Here is a 24637-nt window from a genome sequence, read left to right on the forward strand (position 1 = left end):
CTCTGTAACGCGTGAGGGGGAAATAAGATGCCGGCACCACCCCTGTCCCACCGACACCCCACCCACTTGCCCATCCAGGCCCATTTGACTCTTAATGTAATCTGCTGTGAATATACATAATGGAGGAAATATGAGAACAATATTCATAATTTCTATGTAAATGAGAAATCCCAGCTTGGGCATCTTTTCTGCGAGCTGAGAAACAATGCTTGTAACAATTAAGAACAATTAAACAACACAAAAAAATTTTTAAAACAATGTTTTTATGACGTCTATGGAGGTTTTGGTTATAGAGGTTATCTAGCAGCTGGAAAACTGGTTACTTTTGTTTTACAGCAGCTGGATAAATTACGTGAATGTTTCTTTAACATCAAGACATTTGTAAAACCTTCATACTTACAGTATGTTAAATTATTTTCATAACAACAGTGTGCAACTTGTACAAAACATTGTTTCAGAATTTAATACCAGCTGAACTACAGTGTTATCTTGAACAGCAGAAGGAAAATGTCATAAACCTTAAATTTAACAAGGGGAGTGGAGAGCAGTTAGAAGCACATTTTCCCTAAAATCTATGTTTTACAAGGGAGAAGGGGTAAACTACAAACTCCACTCCCACATGAAGCTCTTCTACATGTAACATGTTAAAACAGAGGTTGGAGAAAACTTAATGACCTATAAGAATGTACAGCACGTATCCTGAAAAATAAATATGCACATTTTCACACATTGGACACGAAGGGAGTATCTCTAGAAATATGTCAAACAAGTAAGGCAAACATCTGTATCAGGGACAGGAGTGCAACATATAGTGTTCAGACAGAATCTCGGATCTTGGATCTCCAGTTAATCGCCCTTTCAAAGCCATTTCTGCCCGTCTGGTAATCTTTGATAGTCTGTCTGATCTCTTCCTCTGTGGTCATTACAAATGGACCTGAAGAACAGACACAACATAGACAAGTTTTACACTGTAGGTATTGATTATGTTCAGTTTGTTTCTTCCTTAACATTTCTTTTGTTCAGTGACTTGAGGGAATAACACGCATGACATACCGTGTTGTACTACGGGCTCTTTGATTGGTTCTCCAGCAATCAGCACAAAATGGGAAACTTCAAAGTCCTGAGGAGAAAATAAGAGGAAATGGTACTCAACTTTGTCTGCATGTGAAGAATTGGCTACAGACTTTCACTTGTGATGTCTAAATCACTGTTTAATTCACGTTTCTTCTGGTGAAATTTTTAATTTGTCCAATACTTTGATTCATGAACAAACAACTGCAAAACTAATGACATCCTCATTGGCCTCAACAGTGTTTAGTGCTAATCGGTCTCACATTGCTGCTAGCATGCCTGTAGACTTGTTGTCTTGTTTTATCTAAGCTCTGATTTGTTTCTTGTGAAATATTTTAACATTTTCTCATAATAATCTTTTATATTGAATAATCTGAGAAGCAAAAATCTCATGTCCACACTAAGACTATAACATGTGAGGACGGGTCACAAGTAGCTTCATTTTAAGGGGTAATGAGCCATAAAGGATGGGGAACACTGGTCTTAATCAGCGGTGTATCAAAACCAGGGGAAAAAAGTGGAGCAGAATACATTTATCTGATTAATTTGGGAAGAATAACCACACAAAAATGATTTGATGCTAGCAAGACAAGTAAGATTCAGGTTAGCAAGTTTTATTCAAATTGAAATATTAAATGTGAAGTACAGGATGGACAGACTTAACAGGGATGGAAATAAAACAGGTAATGCTCATCAAAAAAACACATTAGTCAAATTCAATATGATGAAAGACATCCAAACAGGGGCATGATAGAAACACTTTGGAAACCTCTGGTCTTCATACTGAGAACATCTCTCACCTTGTTTTCAACTTTGACACAGTCTCCATCTCCAAACACCACTGTGTGATGGGGCTCCACCTTCTGCTGCTCCTGATCTGGGCCTTGAAAACAAGAAAGTCCAATGTTTTGTCCTTAAACAATACTGGAACTCATGACCATTTTGAACATCGCCTGTGTCTCTGTGTGAGACGACAACATTTTGTTGTCTAAACTGAAATCTGAACCTACTTTGTTATGATTTTAATTGATCTGGGCCTCACTCAAATACATATGTGAGCCGCTGTGATCTCATGTGTAAGACATTTAGTCTGACATTAGATAAAACCAACCAATTCATTTCTCATGGTTCCTGTTAGTTTCAGAAATACACTAAAAACAGCTCAAACATACCAACTCATGTATAGCATAATCCATCATTTTAAATAATGTTCATTGGGTTTTATGTCCCTCAATGTGACTCAATCATGCAGCTAATTATTAGATTCAAACAAGAGTATTTTCACTTTTTTCCATTATGACAGCAAGAGTCAGTGCAATAATATCTACACATTCAAGTCTGGCAAAATGGGACTCCTTTGTAAGTCACTTAGGAAAGAAACAACACAATAAACATGCTATTTAAGATGATCCATTGGGTTTTTGGTCTGTGAGCTCTCTTTGTTGTACTTTGAAAACAAGAGGGAATCTATGACATCTGGGCAATAATAAAAAAAAAAGCATTGGTAGACTTAAAGCCGTGTTGGTCATTTGGAGCAATAGGGAGGGAAATGAGAAGAAACCTGAAACCTGGGTGAATTCACCCAGAAACCAAATCAAGTTTACTTGCTGTTTATGAGTTGGCACGTGCATCATTAGTAATAATTACATTTGTTTCACAAATAATTTCCACATGCCTGTCTATGTGTCATAGAAAACCCACTGTGAGTAAAATGGAAATATAGGCACCTGCATGTATCAGACATTTTGACCTGGTTTAGCGGTTTCTTTGAACCACTTACTGAAACTAAACACTGAGAAAGCCTGACACTTCCACTTGCGGTTGGACGCATTCAAAACCAGCTGGTCCTGATTTGGCCAGACGACATGCAGAGTTGGAGACTCAAGATTCAAATAACTTCTTTAATGTTAGCAGCCATTTTCATCCTCTCGTGTCATCAAAACATCTGGCAGTAATTACAACCAGTCTTAGAGATCCTGCAGAGTAATGATGGGGAGTAATCAAATCTTAATGAAATTCTACGAAAGAATATTAAAAGGGGGAATTCTGACTGAAAACAACAGGTTTCAACAAACCAACAAAACCTCTGAATATGAGTTCACTGTCTTAAAGGGTTTCTTCTCATGCAAGGGGAATTCCCTGATCACATGATGCTGTCAAATAAGCAGGAAATGCAGTATTTCACAGTATAATGTCAAACAGAAACATCGATACAACACCATACTGCTTTGTTATAACCTGTGAGTATGATTGATATGAAACCAAAATATGAGACGGTCATATTTTATTCAGAGTAGCACAATAAATGTAAAAAATATGATGTGATGATTTAATTTTTTTTCTCCTGTCTGGAGAGATCATAGTTTAGTGATGGTATGAATCGATCAAGATGTAAGGTGGAACACATGGGTGTTTTGGCTGACTGTAGAAGAGAAGTTGCAATTGGACTGAGATCACACACATTTATAGGAAGGGAAGTGAGGGAGCAATCAAATATACAGAAAAAAGTTCACAAATCCAACCAAAGAATATTGGTATTACCTTGGCTATTAGTGTCTTTTCTGTTAAATGATAGGTTCAAGAGTATCTCAACACAAACATACCCATAAATAGTAGATAGATAGATAGATAGATAGATAGATAGATAGATAGATAGATAGATAGATAGATAGACAGATAGACAGATAGATAGATAGACTGATTTTGTATCAAGATGGCAAGAGGAAAAGATCCAAGTGACTTTGAAAGAGGGTTCATTGTTGGGGCACAGATGGCAGAAGCTTCAGTCACAAAGACTGCTCAACTGGCTGGTGTTTCAGTGACGGTGACCAAAGTGACATCTGCTTTTAGATCTATGGGAAAGACATTGGTAAATAGGGTCGGACATTTTATAACCGTGATGCTTGTGCATTAGTGTGATATGTAATATAAACAGAAGAGCAACTCTTCCTCAGGTGACTGAGAATGTCAATGCAGGACGTGATCAGACTGTGTCAGCAAGAACAGCCTGTTGACAATTACATAGAGAGGGATATTATAGTAGAGTTGCAGTGCATAAACCCCTCATTACAAAAATGAATGCATATTTGAGAGTTCAATGGTACAAAATCATAGGCACTGGTAGAGATGTGGAAAAAGTGATATGGTTAGATGAGTCATCCTTCACCATATTCTCAACAAGTGGGCAAGTGCATGTGTGGCATACAGCAAGAGACTGGTACAGGCCTGAATGCTTGACCCCTACAGTGAGGGGATCTGGTGGCTCTGTTATGCTTTGGGGGGCATTTTTCTGGTATGGTTTGGGTCCACTTGTCGCCTTAGAGGGAAGGGTCACTGCAAATCAATACAAATCAATACAAAGTTGTTCTAAGTGATCACCTTTATCCTATGATGAAACATTTCTATCCTAATGGGAGTGGTCTCTTCCAGGATGACAGTGCCCCAATTTATGGGGCATGAGAGGTCACTGAATGGTTTGATGAATATGAAAATGATGTGAATCATATGCTATGAAGAATGGTGTTCCTCAGCCTTGGCATTGATTCTACAAGTCTCTGGAACACTTCCGGAGGGATGAACACCATTCTTCAAAAAGATATTCCCTCATCTGGCATTCTGATGATGGTAATGGAGAGCGCTGTCTTACACATCAGTCCAAAATCTCCCATAGGTGTTCAATTGGGTCGAGATCTGGTGACCGTAAAGGCCACAGCATGTGATTCACATAATTTTTATACTCATCAAACCATTCAGTGACCCCTTGTGCCCTGTGAATTAGGGCATTGTCATCCTGGAAGAGACCACTCCCATCAGGACATAAATGTTTCATCATAGGATAAAGGTGATCACTCAGAACAACTTTGTATTGATTTGCAGTGACTCTTCCCTCTAAGGGGATAAGTGGACCCAAACCATACCAGCAAAATGCCCCCCAAAGCATAACTAGCATTCAGGCCTGTACCGGTTTTTCCTTTAATTTGTCACCCATCTGTATATATCTGTAGAAAAATAAACACAAAAATATATGATATAAACTCATTACAAAGAATATTCTAGATAAATATAATAAAACATAAACATAGGATAACATACTATATACACATTAGATAAGTGTGCAAAACTGCTTAAGTTTTAAAAATGCAAAGAGGTAGAGTAGGAGTATAAAAAAATGAGCAAATTCACCATGAGCAAAGTTATTGAAGGAGCAAAACAGAGTTTGGTTGAGACAGAAACTATAAAGCTGAGAGCTCAGAGAGTTCTCTGTTAGACAGAGGTGAGGTGTTGTAGAGAGTTATTGCTTTGGGCAGAAAGGATTTCCTGTATCGGTGCTTGTGACAGCGAGGTTGAACCAGTCTGTTAGAGAAAGTGCTCCACTGTCTGTCCAGTAGGAGGTGGAGAGAGAGTGGTCAGGATTATCCATAATGGATAACAGTTTGTTCAATGTCCTCCTCTCCACCACAGTTTCAAAGGTGCCTGGTTTGCAGCCAATTGCGTAGCTGGCCTTGTTAATCAGTGTATTAAGTCTGTTGGTTCTGCCAGCTCCAATGCTGCTCTCCAAGCAGACTACAGTGAAATACAGTTCACTGGCCACAACAGACTGGTGGAAGATTTCCAACATCTTTCTGCACGCGTTAAAGGATCCCAACTTCCTCAGGAAATAGAGTCTGCTCATCCTCTTCTTAAACACAGCCTTGGTGTTGGTCTTCCAGCTAAGTCTGCTGTCGATGTGGATGCCCAGGTACCTGTAGTCCTCCACCACGCCAACATCCTCTCCCAGAATACACAGGGGTTGTGTAGCTGTCCTCTTCCTTCTGAAGTTGATCGAGATCTCCCTGGTTTTGGCCACGTTCAGAAGCAGATGATTTCTTCCAAAGCACTCCACTCCACCAGTGCTCTGTAGTCATCCTCCCATCCATCACTTATACACCCAGCCACAGCAGAGTTGTCAGAGAACTTCTGCAAGTAGCATGACCCGGAGTTGTAATGAAAGTTTGAGGTGTACAAGCTGAAAAGGATAGGAGACAACACAGTCCCCTGTGGAGGTCCTGCACTATTCTCCACCACTTCAGACAGAGCACTGCCCAGTCGGACAAACATTAATACACAAAACACACATTTGTAGTAAACATGTCTTCATTCAATGGATGTTAAGAATTATGCCCTCAGACCTTAAATCAGAGGTCTCAGCGACATCTTCAAGGCACTAAGTCTTTCTAAACTGTCAACAAAAATGAGGGTGATACAAGTCTTGACGACAGGCTTTCTAGCAGAAAAACAATACAACCCAGCCAACACTCAACAGCAATCATACAATTCAAAATAATCTAAAATGACAACAAAGCTCACTCAACGCAAAGAAAAAATGAATACTGTTGATGTGAGGTGTGAATGAAGATATACACCAACAACGTGAAAGAAAGAAACATTCTATTATACACAGATGTTATCTGTAATTCCTCCAATAAGATGATTTACCGATTGCCTTGAGTGCACAAAAGGAATATTTTCCAGTGCATAGAAAAGAGGTTTTCAGTGTCCTTTTAGGTGGAACTGCCAGAATGACTGGAGGGATTTAATTATGTTTAATGGGCTCTCGACCAGCCATGACAATATCCTGTAAATACCCAAAAACAATATATGAGAAACATGTGGCCAAATGTGACAAACAATAAAAACAAATTCCAGTTCGATACTAGATTAGCTACAACATTGTCGGCTCAGCAAGTGGCAGAACAGGAGCTACTGCAAAAAGTTGCATCACTGACGATCTATCCATTGACATGGGGGCCCCCTGGGTCAGATGGATGTCGATTGACAAGATCTATCCATTGAGGAGGTGGCCCCTGTACTGTACTGGGTGAGAGCCATTGATTGGCTTTATGTCTCCCAGCAACTTTCTTTATTTAAAAAAAAAAAGGATTCGCGGGGCCCTACGCAATTGTGTATTCAGCATATAGGGCAGGTCAATGCTGGGTCTAAAGTCGGCCAAAACCAGCCTCTCCAGCACCTTCATCACATGAGATGTGAGGGCAACTGGTTGATAGTCATTGAGGCCAGATGGAGTCGTCTTCTTGGGAACAGGAACCAGGCAGGACATCTTTCACAGCTACATTATCTTCTCCTGGTTCAGGATCAGGTTGAAGAGGTGTTGCAGAATAGCCGACAGCTGGCTGGCACAGGTCCTCAGAACCCTGCAGCTGATACTGTCAGGGCCTGCGGCCTTGCCTTGGTGGAGTCTCTCCAGCTGTCTCCTAACCTGGCCAGTAGTCACAGTAAGGCGGGGGAGAGTGCTCGTGGTCTCAGTGGAGGAAAGGCACTTCAAAGGTACAGGGTTGGGGTCCAAGGAGCTCACCAGGAGGGATTGAGGGGGAAGGGGCGAAAGAATTGGGGGCAATCGGGGTGTGTGGAGGTTTGGGTGTGTGGTGGTGGAGGAGACAGCTGAGGGCTGTGAACTAAACCTGTTGAAGAGACAGTGCAGCTCATTTGCCCTCTCGAGGCTGCTCACTGGTTGTCTGTCTCTCACCTTGAACCCAGTGATTTCCTTCATTCCAGTCAACACATCCCTCACATTGTTCTGCTGGAGTTTGGCCTCCAACTTCCTCCTACAGAATCCTTGCACTCCCTCAGCTTCACCTTCAGTCTGTGCTGTACACTCCTCAGTTCTTCCCTGTCTCCAGACCTGAAGGCTTTGTTCTTATTAAGAAGTACTTTCAGGTCACTGGTGATCCAGGACTTGTTGTTGTAGGGAGGCAGCGTACAGTCCGGGCCAGCAAGGTGATGTGTTCACAGAATTTGACGTATTCTGTGATGCAGTCTGTCATGCTGTTGGTGTCCTCCCCTTGTTGCTCACAAAACACATCCCAGTCTGTAGACTCAAAGCAGTCCTGCAGTGCCTCATTAGCCTGAAGTCTTGCAACAGTGAACCTCCGCATCAACTCATGGAGGAATGTAGACAGCAACAAAAATGGTGGACGAGAACTCCCTCAGCAAGTAACTTGGCTAGCAGTTGAATGTCCGGGCCACAGAAACATTCCTTCACATTAACATGTCCAGGATTGCACCACCTGTCACTCACATACAGTGTAATCCCTCCTCCCTTCTTCTTGCTGCTCCATGTGATGTCCTTCTCCACTCAAACAGTCCTGAATCCAGGAACAGCCACACTGTGGTCCGGGAAGGGCCAGTGCAGCCATGTCTTAGTGAAACACAAAATGCTGCACTCACGATATTCCCTCTGGGTCTTGATCAGTGCGCCAAGCTCGTCCATCTTACTTCCCAAGGACATCATGTTTCCCATGATGATCGCTGGAACAGAAGGTTTATATTTCCTCTTCTTCGCTCTCTGGTTAGCTCCAGGATTTCAGGCCTTTCTCCGGGCAGTAGCACTGGTTTACTCAACTCAATCAGCTGGCTGTGTGAGTAAACAATGCCCTCACTCCTCTCTCACATGGTTCCCCGTTACAAAGAGTGTACAAAGTAACAGTGAACCACAAGAAAAACAAAAAGTAGCCATTGCCGCTCAGTCACTGGAACAAAATAGTAAAAAAACAAAACAAAAGAAAACAATACAATACACCAAAAGAGTTATTTGTCACTGTAATCATTCTCCCTGTTCTTACTGGCCATAAAGTGTGATATGAAAGTTCAACAGTTTGCTGAAGCATGAGGGTTCTTCCAGAGTTACAGTCTTTTTTAGTGCAAAATTCCCCCTTCGTGTTACTATCTCTCCATTGTTGCTCAACAAAATTGCTGTCTGGCTATTTGCTGAGCCTGTTGGAAATTACCGCCATGGGTGCAAAGTTTTGCGTCACTACAATTTTTTAACTTACCGAGATATTTAATACAACTACAAAATGAACTGCAGATCATCTGATTTGCATAAAACAGCTAAGTCAGAGCTGATGTCAGTCTGTTTTGATGTGTGTTGAGCATATCTGTAAAGGAAAGGAGTACAAACAAAAGTGTTTTCTGCTGTCGAACTTAGATCGTGATTGAGAAAAATGCACTACTGGACCTGCAAGCGTGTACTCATCCCACATGAGGAATCCAAACGTGCGGAAATATTAGTTAAATATCCTGATATTGTCAGCTCAACAAAAAGATCAGTGAGTTATGAAAAATCAGTGGGAGAGTTTTGGTAAAACTTAGAGGCCTTTCACAAAATAGTTTTTGTACATAGATAGTAAAACGGTTAATAACTGGCTGCCTCAGTCATATCACGCGGGACTGGAGCTGCTGAGCTTCGGTCTTCTTGTTTTTTCAGAAGATAGACGTGAACATCTACACAGAGAAGAGTTTTATGGGTAACCCAAGCTTGCAAAGGCTTACAAGAAGCCAAACCTTTATGTGCTGTGTGAAGCTGAGTGTTATGTAAGGTAATTAGTCAGGAGGTCGGTGTTTCTCTTACATGAGCTTGGAGAGGCATGTTCCAGCCTTAACTCAGACTGCTACAGCCTCAGATTACCTTCAGCTGAACTTTGGAATACATTTCCACACAGTACGAGGATGCTGCATTTTGTTCCCCATCTCTTACACTGGAGTCATATCAAGCGGGATCACTTCAAGGACAATATGAACAGAAAGAATGAATTTACATTTAGGTTTGTGAGTGTTATGATATAAAAGAAGCTATCCTTTAATGTCATTGTTTGTATTATTCTAAAATATTTGCTCTGTGTATTTTATCCGCTCACTGCTGGACTTATCTGTCAACATGACCTGTATCTTTGCAAACTCTGTACATTGTATATTTGAATATTATTGTATCCTGTATTTGCCATTGTTTTACAAGATATTTCTGTTATCTCTCTCTTTCGGGTATCTAATTGTATTTTTCCATCTTATTGCTACTTTATTTCTTCATTTTGCTGTTCTGACACCTGCTCCAAATTAATTTCTTGTAAACATGTACTTGGTTAATTAAGTCTGATTATGATTATAAGAGAACATTAAAACTCACCAACATGAACGGATCCCGATAGGGTGTAGATGAATGTAGTCCATCCTGTCAAAAACAGACTTTTATTTACAGTGTATGTATAATGGTGAATTGGATGAAACACTTTCAAAGAATTCTCTTCTCTTAAAGACAATATATCAATATAAAAAGGAAAAGGAAATTAAAATGACCCCTAAAACTTAATATCCTACGAGAGAATGCATTAATTCACAAATCATAAAACCAAACATACAATTGGACGACTTCTTTTCTGACAGTTTATATTTTTCTAACCAAAACTTCACAGATGAGCACAAAGGTGAGGTGGTGAACTTGAGGGCAGAATAATACAGAAGTAATGATGAATTTAAATGTACAATTGTTTTCCTGTGCTTTGTCATATAAAGCTTTCTTTCTCGCCATGTCTCGCTCTCAAGTCAAGTCAAGTCAATTTTATTTGTAAAGCCCAATATTACAAATCCCAAATTTGCCTCGGGGTCTCTACACTCTGTACAGCAATGCAACATCTTTTGTCCTTAGACCCTTAATTCAAATGAGGAAAAACTCCCTAAAGAACCCTTGAACGGGGAAAAAAATGGGAGAAACCTCAGAGAGAGCAACAGAGGAGAGATCCCTCTTCCAGGACGGACAGACATGCAATAGATGTTGTGTACAGAAAACACCACGCTTTCTCTGTTAATGTTAAATGCTGAGCTGTCCTGTCCTCCAACAGCTTTACAAGCTTTATGAGCCCTGCGGCGCTTCTGTTAGTGTTGTAAATGTCCGCTGATAACACGTTTGTCCCTCTACTCCACAGTAGAAGTGCAGTCTTTGATCAAAAACCGAGTGTGAACCTTGTCTATACTGAACTAGATCCTTCTTGGTGAAGACTGTAAAACAAGACTATTACTATTAATTGTGTGGCAAAATATCAGAGTTCTATTTTATTATTACTGTGGATTGTAAGTAAAATCTTTGAGAACCTCTAAATCTTGTGTTATATTAACAGCATACTGCTTGAATTTTAGATTGTGAAACTACTGTATTTGTTGATATATTATTAATTACAGTTTCACCATTTGTCTATGTAATAGTCAAATCCCAGTAAAATCAGTAAAAAAAAAATGTTTTTGCCACTTGGGGGAAGCGGAAACAAGCTGTGAGCATAACATCATATTTATTATGTTGTTAGCAAACAGTTGTCTATTTACACATCCAGCAGAAAAGCAGCAATATTAGCATTCATTTGGAGCTGTGTTTGTGCCCACCTGGCAAATGTAAATCTAATTAACTCCTTGTTTAGTGTAGTTTTTGGGCTCCACCAACTCCTGAAGGAAATGACTCTTAAGCTGTTAAATACACCACAATGTTTACCTCAGCTACAGCAGGTTCTTCTAGCTTTTTTGCTGAAAGCAGCCGAAAACGACACTGATGAGAACGGAAAGGATGAGCCAAATCAGTAACGTTGTGTAAACCAAAACAATGAGCTGAAAGACGCTATAAACCTCATTGGAGCTGAGGGTAACTGCAGATTCAGGTGATAATTGTCTGTTCATATGCAGATACGTCGTTTGATCCATTGTTCATATAAAAATATGAATTATAGCCACTTTAAAGCAAGACAATGTAACTTTTGCTGAAAACAATAACTGGTCACAAGTGACAATTCCAGGATATTGATTAATGTTAAAACAGAGTGTCATAGTAGCACAAGTAGAGAGGAGCTATGAAGTCAGCAAACAAATTCAGTAACACAAAATATATCTGACGTTTGCTAACATTAGCCACCATAACCTACTGATTATACCAGAACACGCTGTAGCAGCAAAACTTATGAGCGTGTTGAACTGAGCAGCTATGTGTTTTATTTAAGAATTTCCCTTTTCATTTTCAAAAGGATGAGAGTCTTATTCCTTTTTTCAAAAGTTACAAAATCTCACTTTAAGGGCCATGATTTGTGTCAAAGATTTTTCTTTAAAAAAGCAGAGGTTTAAAAACTACTTTTCATTTCAATGTTATGTTCCAAGGTATCACATGTTATTGTATTTCCTGCTACAAGAGGAAGATATTCAATACATTTTTTAGTAAACTGAGTCATCCTTTAGTGAAGATACTTCAGAGTACATGCTTTCAGTGACAGTTAAGAGTAAAATGAGGAGGGATGGCTGAAGGTCAGTCAGAGCACAAAGATACAGTGAGATGCTTTTATGAAAATATCATTAGAGACCACTCTGGAAATATGTGACTAACCAACCATTTACAAATGTTATTTTATAGTACCTGAGGGGACTGGTTGGACGTACTGGGCTCCTGCCTGCAGTCTGAAGTCCAGGTACAGGGTTGGTGTCCTTGTGAAGACCCTGGACTACGGAAAAGAAATGACAGTCATAAAATCTGCATACTCTCTCTCACACAGCCACAAGCTTTATTTTTTTTGTATGAAACAGAAAACCCATTCATGCAAACTTTGAAATAGTGGCGCCAGTGACTGTCATGGTCATTTGCTTACAAATTTAGAAACATCTGCATGGCTGTTAAAGTTGTATTGCTTTACTACCCAACAAAGGAGTGCTGTGGCTTCACACCCTACTGATCACCACAGCGGTTTTCGGAGAAAGTCAGACTCAATTATTCAGAGTTTTGTGGCTTACATTTCTTGCACTAAACAGCTCTTTTTATTATACAATATGTGTGTGTGTGTGTGTTTGTTTTTTTTAACCATGAGTAAGACATTTCACCAGGTGTCCTCAGGCTTATTCCACATCTGCAGTTGTTGCAAATAACCTAAATAAGAAACTCTCAACATTGCGGCTTTGCAAAGAGGAAACATGAGTCAGAAAGTCAGCAAAGTGTGGAAAATTATAGCACCTGTGTTTTCTTAGAGTTCCTTGTCCTCATTTTGTGCAGAATTACTGCTGTCATCTGTTAAAATATAACAAATATAGGGCATTTCTACAGGCTATTTTCAGGGATTCTTCTGCGTAGTGTAGGGCAAGTAATCAATCAGTCCTAACATATTACTCATTAAAAAAGTAATTACATTATTTTACTAATTACTCAACAGCACAAGTCCGGTCCTCGAAGTGAAGCTGTTGGGTTCATATACGCACCAACTCTGAACTAAACCAACTGATTCCTGATTGTTTACCATCTAACATTAGCATAATGACAATTATGGACTTACTGAGAGTTGCATTTCTCCCCTTTTCCCTGTGCCAAGCTAACACATACTGGAAAAGTCCGTCAACCTAACACACAGCGACCAAACTAATATCAACCCTCCATCGAACTCCTGATGACCCTCAAATTGTTGAAATAGCAGAGATTTACTGGGATTACTGTTATCCATTGTGCTGCTCGTTACTGAAAAGAAATAATCACATTACTGTAAAGTGTTACAGACAATATTCCATTGTAAAATGTTCAATAGTTTGACTATCTGCTGATTTCTTGAGGGACTTAATACAAAATCAGTGACTCACTCACTGCATTTCCTCCCAATCTCCTGTTCAGTTTTCATCACCAGATGTTGTGAACTGTCCTTGTTCAAAGAGCACCTCATTAAGTGAGAGGAGTGGGGATTTAAGTCTAAATAATCTGTTAGTTTTTAAAAGATCTGGGTATTATCGTTAAAAACCCAAAATGATAAGCCTCATACGGTATTAATACAACAGAGAAATTGATATTTGACTTGTAGTGGAGGAGGAGGAGGCTACTAGAGTTCAGTGACCTCTGTTAAACCCACAGATTTGAATGCCGGATGACAACTGTGTCTTCTGCCCTGTAGTAACCTTGTTCACTCTACACATACACACACACACACACACACACACACACACACATACACACACACACACACACACACACACACACATACACAGAGAATTGAAACCATTATTGGAATAATTCACTCTCAGATTAATGTTTGCCCTTCATTTCTCTTGAGTCGTCACTTCCTTAAGCAGTCTTCAACTATCAACTTCCAGTAATGTTCACAGGTGTAATAAAACAAGTACATAGACAGACACGGACGTGCACACACACACAAACACACACACGTCAGGACTACAACACTACTAAGTCATCCTCGCAGGCCTGGACAATCTGCTCCTCATTTGCTGTTTCCTCTTCAGACAGACACTCCTTAAACTCACAGTGGTCAAATACTGTGGTTAACTGCCATTTCCTTGCACGCATGCACGCACGCACACACACGCATGCACAAATGAACACACGCACATTTATGTCATTGTTTGTCGGTTTTTCCAGTTTGACTCGAGCGTCCAAGCAAATGACCAATCACCATGAGATCAACAGCTACTTGGGAAGTAAACATCATGTTCAGTTTCAAAGTGCTCCTCTTGTTGTGGTCAATTTGCCGTTATGATGTTACAGTGACATCACAACCCTGTAGGTGAAATATGAGAACACACACACACACACCTTCACTCCTAAAGCTTCTCCAGATATCACAGCAACTGTAACTCCTCCCTGGCTTGGTTTGGGGATCTCTGAGCTTCGGAGCTCCTGGTACGCTGGTTCCACCATCTTGTCTCGTCGCGGCAGGTTCACCCATAGCTGTAAGCCCACCACCGGCTCCTCTGACACAGGCATCTCAGCATGGACCACTCCCCGTCCTGCAGTCATCCACTAGAGGACAAGGAGAGGCATATTACACATATACCAAAGACACAGACACACATGTTGAATTAGTTTTAGATCAGATTTCTGTCAGTGAACCACCTGTTGTTGGTACAGTTATGCATGCAGATATCACTGTTTTAGGACAGGTTCACAATGAAACACATAATTTTGAAACAATAGTCAGATGCCTGTATGAACATTGAAACTGATTTTTCTTGCTGTAATCATTCCTCCTGTTCATACTGACCATTAAAATATCTTTTCATCATGTGTTGATAATGTAAGGGACAAAATCCACAATCCTTATCTTGAGAAAAAAAGTATTTAAAAATTTATCTGAAGATAAAATGAAGCTTCAGTCAGTCTGTGTTAGTCAAACAAGTCAGTATCATTCAAAGTTACTCTTCTCTCTGCCTCAACGGACCGTATTTTCCTGTTCAGCTGCAGCGGCAGGATAGTAACAAAAGGAGGGAATTTGGTAACTTTATAATATATCAACTTGACTTGACTAGTTTGGACGCCTGAAGTTTCATATTATCTTCAAATAAACTTTAAAATATAATTTTGCACAGAAAGAAGGCTGTGGGTTTTGTCCCCTGTGAATTCACAGAGAGCAAGTTGTCTTTCAGAGATTTATTGCAATACTCAGACTACACATTTGCAAATGTGAATCCCTCAGTTTGCTAGGCTGGAAGAGAGCCTGAGTGAAGTTCAAAATCATATTTGGACATTTAAGCGTGTCATCACAGAACATCTCATATTCATCATCCTGACAGGTGTCTTTTAATTAATGTACAATATTCCTTCTATTCATTCATGACCTCATCTATGTTTCTTCCTTAGGGAGTTTTCTTCTCTGCATCTGTTTATGGAGAACTACAAGTTGAAGGCCAAATCTCACAGCTCACACTTTAATTAGCTCATCCACACCTGTTGAGAGCCAGCAGTGAACATGTTCACATGAGAGGAAACTATTTATTGTTCACTTAGCTATATTGTTTGCATACATTGAAAATGCCTTACGAATGGATCTTTTTATGTCCAGTGTGAACAGGAGGGATGATTACAGCAAGGAAAACATCTGTCAGTGTTCATTTGGGCACACGACTGTTGTTTTAAGACAGATTTGAAAAAATATCAACATGTTCTTTAATAATGAGATATAACTACAATGCAATGCAACCAGCTGTCACGTTGGATTTATCTTTTTTTACTGCCAATATTTTCTTATATTGTATCTTCTGGGTTTGATTTTCAGAAAAACAAGCAATGTTCCCCCATTACAAAGCCTTTTAGTCACCAGACCACGTCAACAAGTTAACATATTCATAGTAAAGGATTACCTAGCACAAGACATCAATCTAAAAGTCAATTTTTGAAGCTAGTTCCAGGTAGTGATTCGAAACAGGATGCAATTAAATTTAGTTTAACAGCTCCTTTTGGGCCAGCTGGAAATTTCCACTGTCTAGCTTTGCTTTAATGCAGCCAGTCCTTTATAATTCATCTGTGACTGTTCATCATGCTTCTTGGTTTCTTTTATTGAGGTATGCTCTTTATTTACTCTCAGGGATCTAGTGGATGATAAAACATGCAGAATACAACAAAGGATGACTTGAAACTCAGAGATCAGAGGCAGCATTTGACATGAAGTTAATGAGTGGCTCAAATTAAATTTAAAACATATATAATGATATAATAGAAACACAGTCTAACCTGGGGAGAAGCTGCCAGTTTGGGCACATTAAGTCCTGCTAAAGAAGGTCGTTGTATAAAAATATGAAGACTGTAATTCATTTAAAACTGACACAACTTCAAATAAACATTAGGAATGAATCTTCTGGGATTTTTAAAAGTTGGTGGAAGAAATGTCTGTTCCAAAATGTTGGTGTGATGTCTTCACCACTTCCTTCAATGAAACACTGCTTTAATCTGAGTCAGTGTCTGAGCTTTCCCTAAAGGACAGGCAGGCGTCTGTTTGAGTATCTGCAGCTCCCACGTGACGTCCGAGCCTACAGAGGGTGCACATGGTGGGGTAGAGCAAATTCAGCTGTACTGACTGATCCTCTGTTGCATATTGAAGCTGAGTCAGCAGTCTGTGTACGTGTGTGTGCGTGTGTATGTGTGCTTTACTACTTTAAAAGCACAGGAAACAACCCACAGGGCATGATATCCAATTAGTGTGAGTGCACAACATTGTAATGCATAATATATAATGAGTTTGTGAGGATGTGTGCGCCAATAGGTTTAAGTCTTGTTCTGCTCTTGTAAGTTTAAGTTAACAGTAAGTGGACTGAATGCCTCTGATTAAAAGGTCACGACTTGCTTTAAATCAATCACGTTTACATTTACAATCAGAGGATTAGGCTGATATAGATAATGATCATGTTATATAACATGTATGCAATATCTGAAAGAGCAGGAAATATAACCACTTCATTTGGTAATAGCAAAATTAAAGGAATAATTCATCATTTTGCTAGACACACTTTTTTGCTTTCTTGTCAAGAGTTAGATAAGAAGATTGAAGTCCAGATGAAACAGCATTAAGAGAGGATCCGACTTTCTTATCGTGACATATTTATGAGTGAAGGATAGACAGGCGGGACATAACGTTGGGAGGAATTTGATTTGAACGTTGAAAAGTGGCCATGTCATAATGAATCTTAGCTCTGTGCTGCTAAAAGTTGAAGATTGATTGATAGGTGGATGTCATGATATTATTGGTTGAAATTGGTTGGTTCAAGCCAATGCAAGCACACGTCATATTTTGTTTTACAGGTAGAAAACACGATTGGATTTTGATATAAGAATGCAAAGAAATGGATTGTATTGTATTTTTTTGGCATGTATTGTTAAATAGGTGCACAATATGACTGACTATATGACATATAATGAAGCTACAGCAATCAGCTGGTTAGCTTAGCTTAGCATAAACAATGGAAAGGTAACAACATTTACCTTCCATCTCCTCTAAAGCTCACTAATCAACATGTTATATGTTGTTTGTTTCAGCCACACAAAAAGCAAAGTGTAAAAACAACCAGTTGTGGGGTTTTTTTAGAAGTCATGTCATCAATGTGAGGTTTCCAGACAATCAATGCACGGCCAGAAAATGTTTTGGCACATAACCCCCCGGTGTGTGTTGTTGTGCTGTTTAACACTTAGTTTTCTGTACAAATTAAACAAGTTAAAACATGTTAATTAGTGAATTTTAGAAGTGGAGGTAAGCAGATTTTCTTTTTGAACAACTCGTTGTTTCCACCTGTTTCCAGTCTTTATGCTAAGCTAAGCTAACTGGCTGCTCGTGGTAGCTTTGTATTGACCATATAGACCATTGACTGCATATAAATATGGACGACGTGACTCAACTTCCTGCCACTATGCAAAAGTGAAGCCAAAATATCTCCTTTCCAGGAGCTGCCGTCTTGCATTTGTGATGTCATTTGGAGCCAGAGTCTGCCATCATCCTGCCACCCGCAGTAGAGTTGGGTGGCAGGATGATGGCCCCTCAGCCATCACCACCTGACGGAGGTTTGAGAGTGGCTGTCGCAGCTCTCAATCATGACACTACACCCCTTTTTTATATTGTCAAATAACTGATTAAATACAAACTTATCAGAAAAATGAGCACTTGGACATACATTGGTGTGATAAGAATGACCTAATATGATGAAAACCATCTTTGGTAAAAAAAAAAATAAAAAAATAATTTGATGTGTACTTTGATTTTTTAGTTTGGCTCATGTCCCATCTGCTAACATGGAGGGGGCGGGACTTATGACCTGTACTGCAGCCAGCCACTAGGGGGCAATGAGATTGGTATCAACCTTCTCATCTAACCCTCGGCAAGAAAGTGAATGAGCGTCATTCCCAGAATGTTGAAGTATTCCTTTAAAAAAACATAAAAATATTGTAAAATCATTATAAAACACTATAAACATATAATTTCCCATTACTTGCAGATCTCCAGGTTTCAGTTGTCCTGAATGGCCACAGAAGTCTTCATGGGCTGTCATCCCCTCTAAAACATAAGTTACCTGTTTGAGGAAAGACACAAACACAGATGTAGCATAAACAGCTATGGCAGACACGTGCACAATTGCCTCACAGATGACTTAATAAATGTATTAATGATATCATGTATTTATAAAAATTAAGTGAAATATCATGTTCCAAGCTTCACTCACTTAGGCCACAAGCTTACAAACAAGTGCTGACCTAAAAGCATGTGTGTACTCATTTTCACCGCCCCAGTGGTCAAGCTGGACAGGAATAGTGTGGTGTCAAAGGTTCAAAGGTGAACATCTGTGTAAGGGAAGAGAGCTCTGGCCCCTGCCGCGAGCTGCCTGTGATCCATCTCCACAGCTGTGTAACTTCAACAGTCATGCGAGTGTGAGAAAACACACCTGCTGAAAGGCATGCTGGGAGTGTAGCCGAGTCCTGTCCACCCACACTGGGAGATTTAAGTTGCATCTGCCAAATCAAATAAACTTGGTGGAATGTCTGGCAATCTAAGGATAATATTTGGGGTCTTTAAATTTGCATTTAAAAAGATACAAGTCAGACCTGCCACATTACCTCCATTCGACAATGTGGTAGTTGTATTACTGCTAATACTACACAGACACATACAAATTTAAGAATGACTGTGGAAAAAATATAGTGATATTTAACAGAGTTAAACCAGAATTTGTAGAAACAAAGGACAGGTTTATGGTGAATTTAATGTGCACAATTAAGCTCAAATCCTTTACAAATTCTGTATTTATTAATGAAATCAGTTTTATCACTATGTGGTTCACACAGAGACTAATAGAGTAGGTACCAGAATAAGACCAAATTATTGTATTTTCCATCCTTTGAGTCCTGAAATAAAGAGTTATTCAATCATACCTTTTCCCAGGACAAACCAAACGGCTTCTAAAGTTGTAATCAAATAGTATGCGCTGCATTTATCGTTTTAAGAAATGGGTGCAGCTACTTTCCAAACCATGCTCAAATATAATTTGCTGTCACTAAAAGCAGCATTAATTAATTTGGCCACACGGGGCAGCAGAACAAGCAGTAAAACACTGATGTACAGTATTACCTCATTTTGGTTACTGTATTAGGAAACAGTTTCCTATTTACAAACCCAGCAGACACAGAACCACATAGCTTTTATTTACAGTTGTGTTTCCGTCCACCTGGTGAATGTACATCTAATATTTACTCTCTTTTCAGTTCAGGGAAATATCTGGTTCTTTAGCTGCTAAAAGTTTCACTATGTTCACCAGCTAGTTGCTAATTTTGTGCTGAGCAGGTGTGCAATGAGTTTATCAGACCTTTTTTTTGGGGACTGAAAATGGTTTCCTGCAGCAGCTGGAATCAACACTGAGGAGAGCAGTGAGAGTGAATCAAAACAGTGAAGTTGTGGTCCATAAAACCAAAACACTGAGCTGAAAAAAAATGCTCCAGAGTGATGAGGAGAGCTGCAGAGTCTCTGTGGCCTCGTCATTATATGAGACTTTCACATAACACATTTGATCCAATAAAAATATGAATTAGTGCAGCTTTAAAGTGAAGGTTATTCTAAAAAAAAATCAATCATGAACAGGTTTTTAATATTATGAAGTTTGAAAGGGTGTGAAAAATCTTCATGTCCATACATGCAAGATAATAACTGCATTAATCCTTCTGTTATTTTTTTTATTTATAAATTGATCATTGAATCTGTAAAATGTCAACAGTGATGAGAAATCGCCATCACAATAAGGCCCAAAATTATGTCTTAAAATTGTTTTTAAAAAACCTAAATGTATTGAAATTACAAGTGACAAAAATTACCAGTTGTAACCAGCAAAAATGTCATATTTTTACTTAAATAAAAGCTATTATTCACTTATCAATCTTGGCATATAAGTCAATCAGTCAATTAAATAATAGATTACTGAATTTCATCACAACTCTAAAAGAAAGGCATTAAAACGAGACTGCAAAGAAGGAACTAAATGGGAGTGAAGTTGCGTTCTAAACTGTGTATAATAGGTAGATTTTAAATATGTAATTTCACACTTTCATACTTTATTAAAATGACCATGAACTGGCCATGAAAGGGGCTGGCAATAGAAATAGACCCAGCAAGGACTCAACAGCAGAGCTGTTTTAGATAGATAGTTTTTGATGATTTATGGGGAGAAAAGCAGTGAAATGTATTTAAAAAATGTAAAGTACAGTATTATGTTGAACATGGATGTGTGTGCAAAAAGCTACATCAGTATTGTGTTATCAGTAAGTTTTTTTGAACTCACATAATTATTTGACCTTTCAGTTTCAATAAAACTGGGACAGCCGAAATGTCAGTATGTCAGTGACAACGGTCAAGGAAGATGTCCTTTGGCGGAGAAAGAGTACATCACTTTCAAATGCACAGAAAAAAAAAAAGCAAAGTAAGGATGGCTCAACAAAAGAACAAAAGCACCTCAGAAGTCAGGGGTATTCCTCTCTTTCATAAGAAGGGGATTTTTTTGTGAGCTGTCATGATTAAAAATTTGACCCAAAGCATTCTGAGATAAACTTGAGTTTAGGCAGTAATAACAGTACCAGTGGATGATGAATCTCTGGCTTTCTATATGACTTTTGAAGTCATATATAAATAAATAAACTTATATCATCATGTGTGGGAGGCACTTGAGTGTGCTTTCTTTCTTGACACTGTCCTGCTGTTGCCATCTAGTGATCAAAGTAGGAATCTCAGCCCTCAGTCAAACAAGTTGGTCCCTCTTTTGTGTATTCGGTTGAAGGAATTGTATCAATTCAATACTATTATATTATTTTGAGATGTTAGGGGCATTTTTCTAAATGAAGGAGAGGATCCAACAAAAATATTATTAACACTGGGGAGGGCCTAACTATTTTAATTACCCACAATAATTTCAATACAATCCCTCAGGCTGTGACTCAGGAGGGAGAGCTAGTCCTCCTTTGATTGCGAGGGTGGTGATTCAATCCCTGACGTCTCCTGTCCACGTGTCAAAAAAGTCTTCTTGAGCAAGACACTGAATACCAATTACTCCTGATGGAGGCCAGCATCTTGAATCAGAGTGTGAGTTTGTGTGTGAGTGAGAAGAAACATTTTTAATTGCTTCATCCCTTGGGGTAGAAAAGCCACTACATAAGTGTAGTTCTTTTGCCATTTATATATTTTCATTGTTATGCAAAGCCTTCGCCCCAATGGCTAGGTTCTTTGGTGAGGTTGAAAGCATGCAGGATGTGTTGCTTTGTATTGAAAATGGATATTCAACCTTTTACCACTTGCTGGGTTAATTCAATTCAATTCAATTCAATTCAATTTTATTTATATAGCACCAGATCACAACAAAAGTCATCTCAGGGCACTTTTCACGTGGAGCAGGTCTAGACCATACTCTTTAATTTACAGAGAGAGACACCCAACAATTCCCCCATGAGCAAGCACTTGGCGACAACGGTAAGGAAAAACTCCCCTTTAACCTAGAACCTGGCTCTAGGTGGGCGGCCATCTGCTTTGACCGGTTGGGTTAAGATGAAAGATTGTGAGGAAAGGATGATAGCATTGTTTTGTATGTTTAGTACTTATAGTCATGAAGTCACAGCTTATCAATGGAAAGAGGACGCAAACTTAGGCACCACACTGATGAAGGCACGAAAACGTCTGATGAGGTGAATAAAGCATGATGTAATGTGTGACTTATTTTAATTTTGATAAATATCCTGAACTGAGTCATATAGCAAAGTTTGATATAAGGACACAATATACTTTACATACCTGCAGCGGATTCAGAACTTTTTGTTGGACTCTCTCCAACTTATCGCGATTATCTGAATATTTGCTGCCACACATATGAGTCTGTAATGCCTTAAAAAATACAGTCAAAGAGTCTCACCGTCTCAAATCCTCTGTGAGGGTGGTCTGGGAAACCTGACGGCTTGCTCACTCTAAACTCATCCAACATCAGAAAAGGATCCAGGTTCCTCAGCTAGAAATAAAATATATACCGTATTACATAAATTAAAAAGCCTGTTAATTTGAGTTTACAATTGAGGTATTTTTGTACTAGTAAAATGGATCAACATTTATAATAAATCAACCTGTTGAGGCACTTACCTCCTTTCTACCGATGCTCCTTCGGACATGAGCACCGACTCCCTCAGCTTGTCCCACACTCAAAACTATTCTTGCGACTCTCCTCATGTTCATCATGCTCAGAGTCACTACAAAACATAAAATATGCTTTAATGTTCATTAACTGAGGACAAAAATGACAAATAAAAGTTTTATGGACAAAATAAAATGGTTTGTTTTAAGGCAACAAATGCATCTTTTTTTTATCTTGTGCACAATTTTCTTCTTTCTAAACAACTACTTTGACTCTTATATTCAAGCTGCCAGGAAAACACCAGAGTTAATGTGATCTTTTGATATAACTGCTTTTAATAAGATTTCTCATCATTGATACAGGACAACTGTGATCCACTGTGAGTTCATGTTAAAGATATATTATTGTTACAGTCTTATAATAAGCTTCATACATCACATAAAATGTTCATCTAGCCATCTATTTTCTACACCCACTTCCTCCTTTTCAGAGTGGAGCTTTCTAAGCATGCAGTGGGTGAAAGGTAGGAAAGTACCATGGGCAAAACACAGTTTCCACGTCACCTGTGTCCTTCTATATATATCATAAGAATTTTCTTTTTCCTAGAGGTATTGTGGGAAACATCTCAAATTGATTTGTACAGTAACTTGATGTAAAAGCAAAATCTTATAATCTTTTTTTATATTATGTTTTAGGGCTGGATGATATGTATAAAATCAAATATCACAATATTATTGACAAATATCTCAATATAGATATTGTGTAAATATTGTAGGAATGACCATTGGTGCTTTCATAAAATATTTACATAATGAGATTCTTCATAAATCATCATCAATATGATGAGCAATGAGTGGGTAAAGACAAATAATAGCTAAAACAGTCTGGTGAGTTACATCAGAGTTACATCACTTTACTGTAACGCAGCCTTTAAAACCAGAAAAAGACAACACTTATGAGATATCACTATATTACGATATCCAAATTCTAAGACAATATCTAGTCTGATATCACGATATTGATATAATATCAATATATTTCCCAGCCCTTAAAAATCAGACAAACAAAAACAAAATGAAATATTGCAAAGTATCATGATGTGTCAAAATAACCACAAAGATTCCAAATTCACAGGGGTTTTTCCTAGTTTCAAAATACTCTTCATAGGAATTAGAAACTTCACTGGAGGTTTTCAACTCTAAATATAGACCCTCGGACCTGACAGCAGCTGAACAGTCAGCTGAGCGGCTCAGCTGGTCATCAGCTGATCCCAGCGCCTCCTGCTGCGGACCCCTTTCGCTTTATTTTAGAGAGTTATCAAAATTGTATTACATCATTTCTGTGCTGGATGCTTCCTGCTCTGTCTTGCATGTATCTAAATTTTTTACGAGCTTGAAAGATTGATCCTCAGAGTGACATAAACACCTTGTTGAAGCAGCTTCTGCTAATATTGAGTCCCTGCTGTTTAAAATTAATCATTTTTTCAACACTACACTGTGGTGCCTATTTACCCTATTAACGGCACATTTTAAGATATTCTCATTGTCCATAATGGAGGCTTTACTTTACATCTGATGCAGCAATGATTTAACATTAGTGCCAACGTGAAATTACATAAATATTTCATAAGTTAGATGGTAGCAACTGATGTACCGAATGGCTGCAGACAAACAAACCAAACCAGTTTATCAGGCAAACCCACCTACCAGAAAGTACAAGGCAGCCAGTCCCGATACAGTTCTGATTGTTTTGAGTGTTTTGGGGGGGCAAATTTGAATAAACGCCGGTTTGTTATCGGGACAGCACCCCTCCTCACCTCCACAGGTAGGATTACATTGCGGAAGTCAGGTAGGGGGCGTGGCTAAAG

At 38.9% G+C, this 24637-nt stretch overlaps 1 protein-coding gene across 3 annotated transcripts; it reads right to left on the minus strand.

Moving 5' to 3' along the window:
• Window positions 1-245: 245 nt before the first annotated feature.
• On the minus strand, window positions 246-24633 carry pir (pirin). Of its 3 annotated transcripts, none has more exons than XM_044353060.1 (10): window positions 24477-24633; window positions 22779-22885; window positions 22558-22650; window positions 18610-18690; window positions 14453-14659; window positions 12290-12374; window positions 10031-10075; window positions 1872-1954; window positions 1054-1120; window positions 246-934 (listed from the first exon to the last, which is right to left on the minus strand). In XM_044353060.1, the coding sequence occupies exons 2-10, from the start codon at window positions 22872-22874 to the stop codon at window positions 816-818; spliced, it is 876 nt and encodes a 291-aa protein (XP_044208995.1). In that variant the 5' UTR covers window positions 22875-22885; window positions 24477-24633; the 3' UTR covers window positions 246-815. The 3 variants fall into 3 exon arrangements, with proteins under 3 accessions (XP_044208995.1, XP_044209003.1, XP_044209011.1); XM_044353068.1 differs by having other exon boundaries at window positions 22779-22920; window positions 24477-24623; XM_044353076.1 differs by lacking the exon at window positions 10031-10075 and having other exon boundaries at window positions 24477-24623.
• Between the last annotated feature and the right edge of the window lie 4 nt (window positions 24634-24637).

This window comes from Thunnus albacares, chromosome 1 (assembly GCF_914725855.1).
Source record: "Thunnus albacares chromosome 1, fThuAlb1.1, whole genome shotgun sequence".
Lineage (NCBI taxonomy): Eukaryota > Metazoa > Chordata > Actinopteri > Scombriformes > Scombridae > Thunnus > Thunnus albacares.

What these genes read in the sequence shown, in the direction of transcription:
- pir (XM_044353060.1), bottom strand. Translation starts at nt 22,874, where the DNA reads ATGATGAACATGAGGAGAGTCGCAAGAATAGTTTTGAGTGTGGGACAA. An exon ending in GGAGCATCGGTAGAAAGGAG is followed by an intron (nt 22,651 to 22,778) that starts GTAAGTGCCTCA and finishes TTTTATTTCTAG; the next exon opens with CTGAGGAACCTGGATCCTTT. An exon ending in CTCACAGAGGATTTGAGACG is followed by an intron (nt 18,691 to 22,557) that starts GTGAGACTCTTT and finishes TTCCTCAAACAG; the next exon opens with GTAACTTATGTTTTAGAGGG.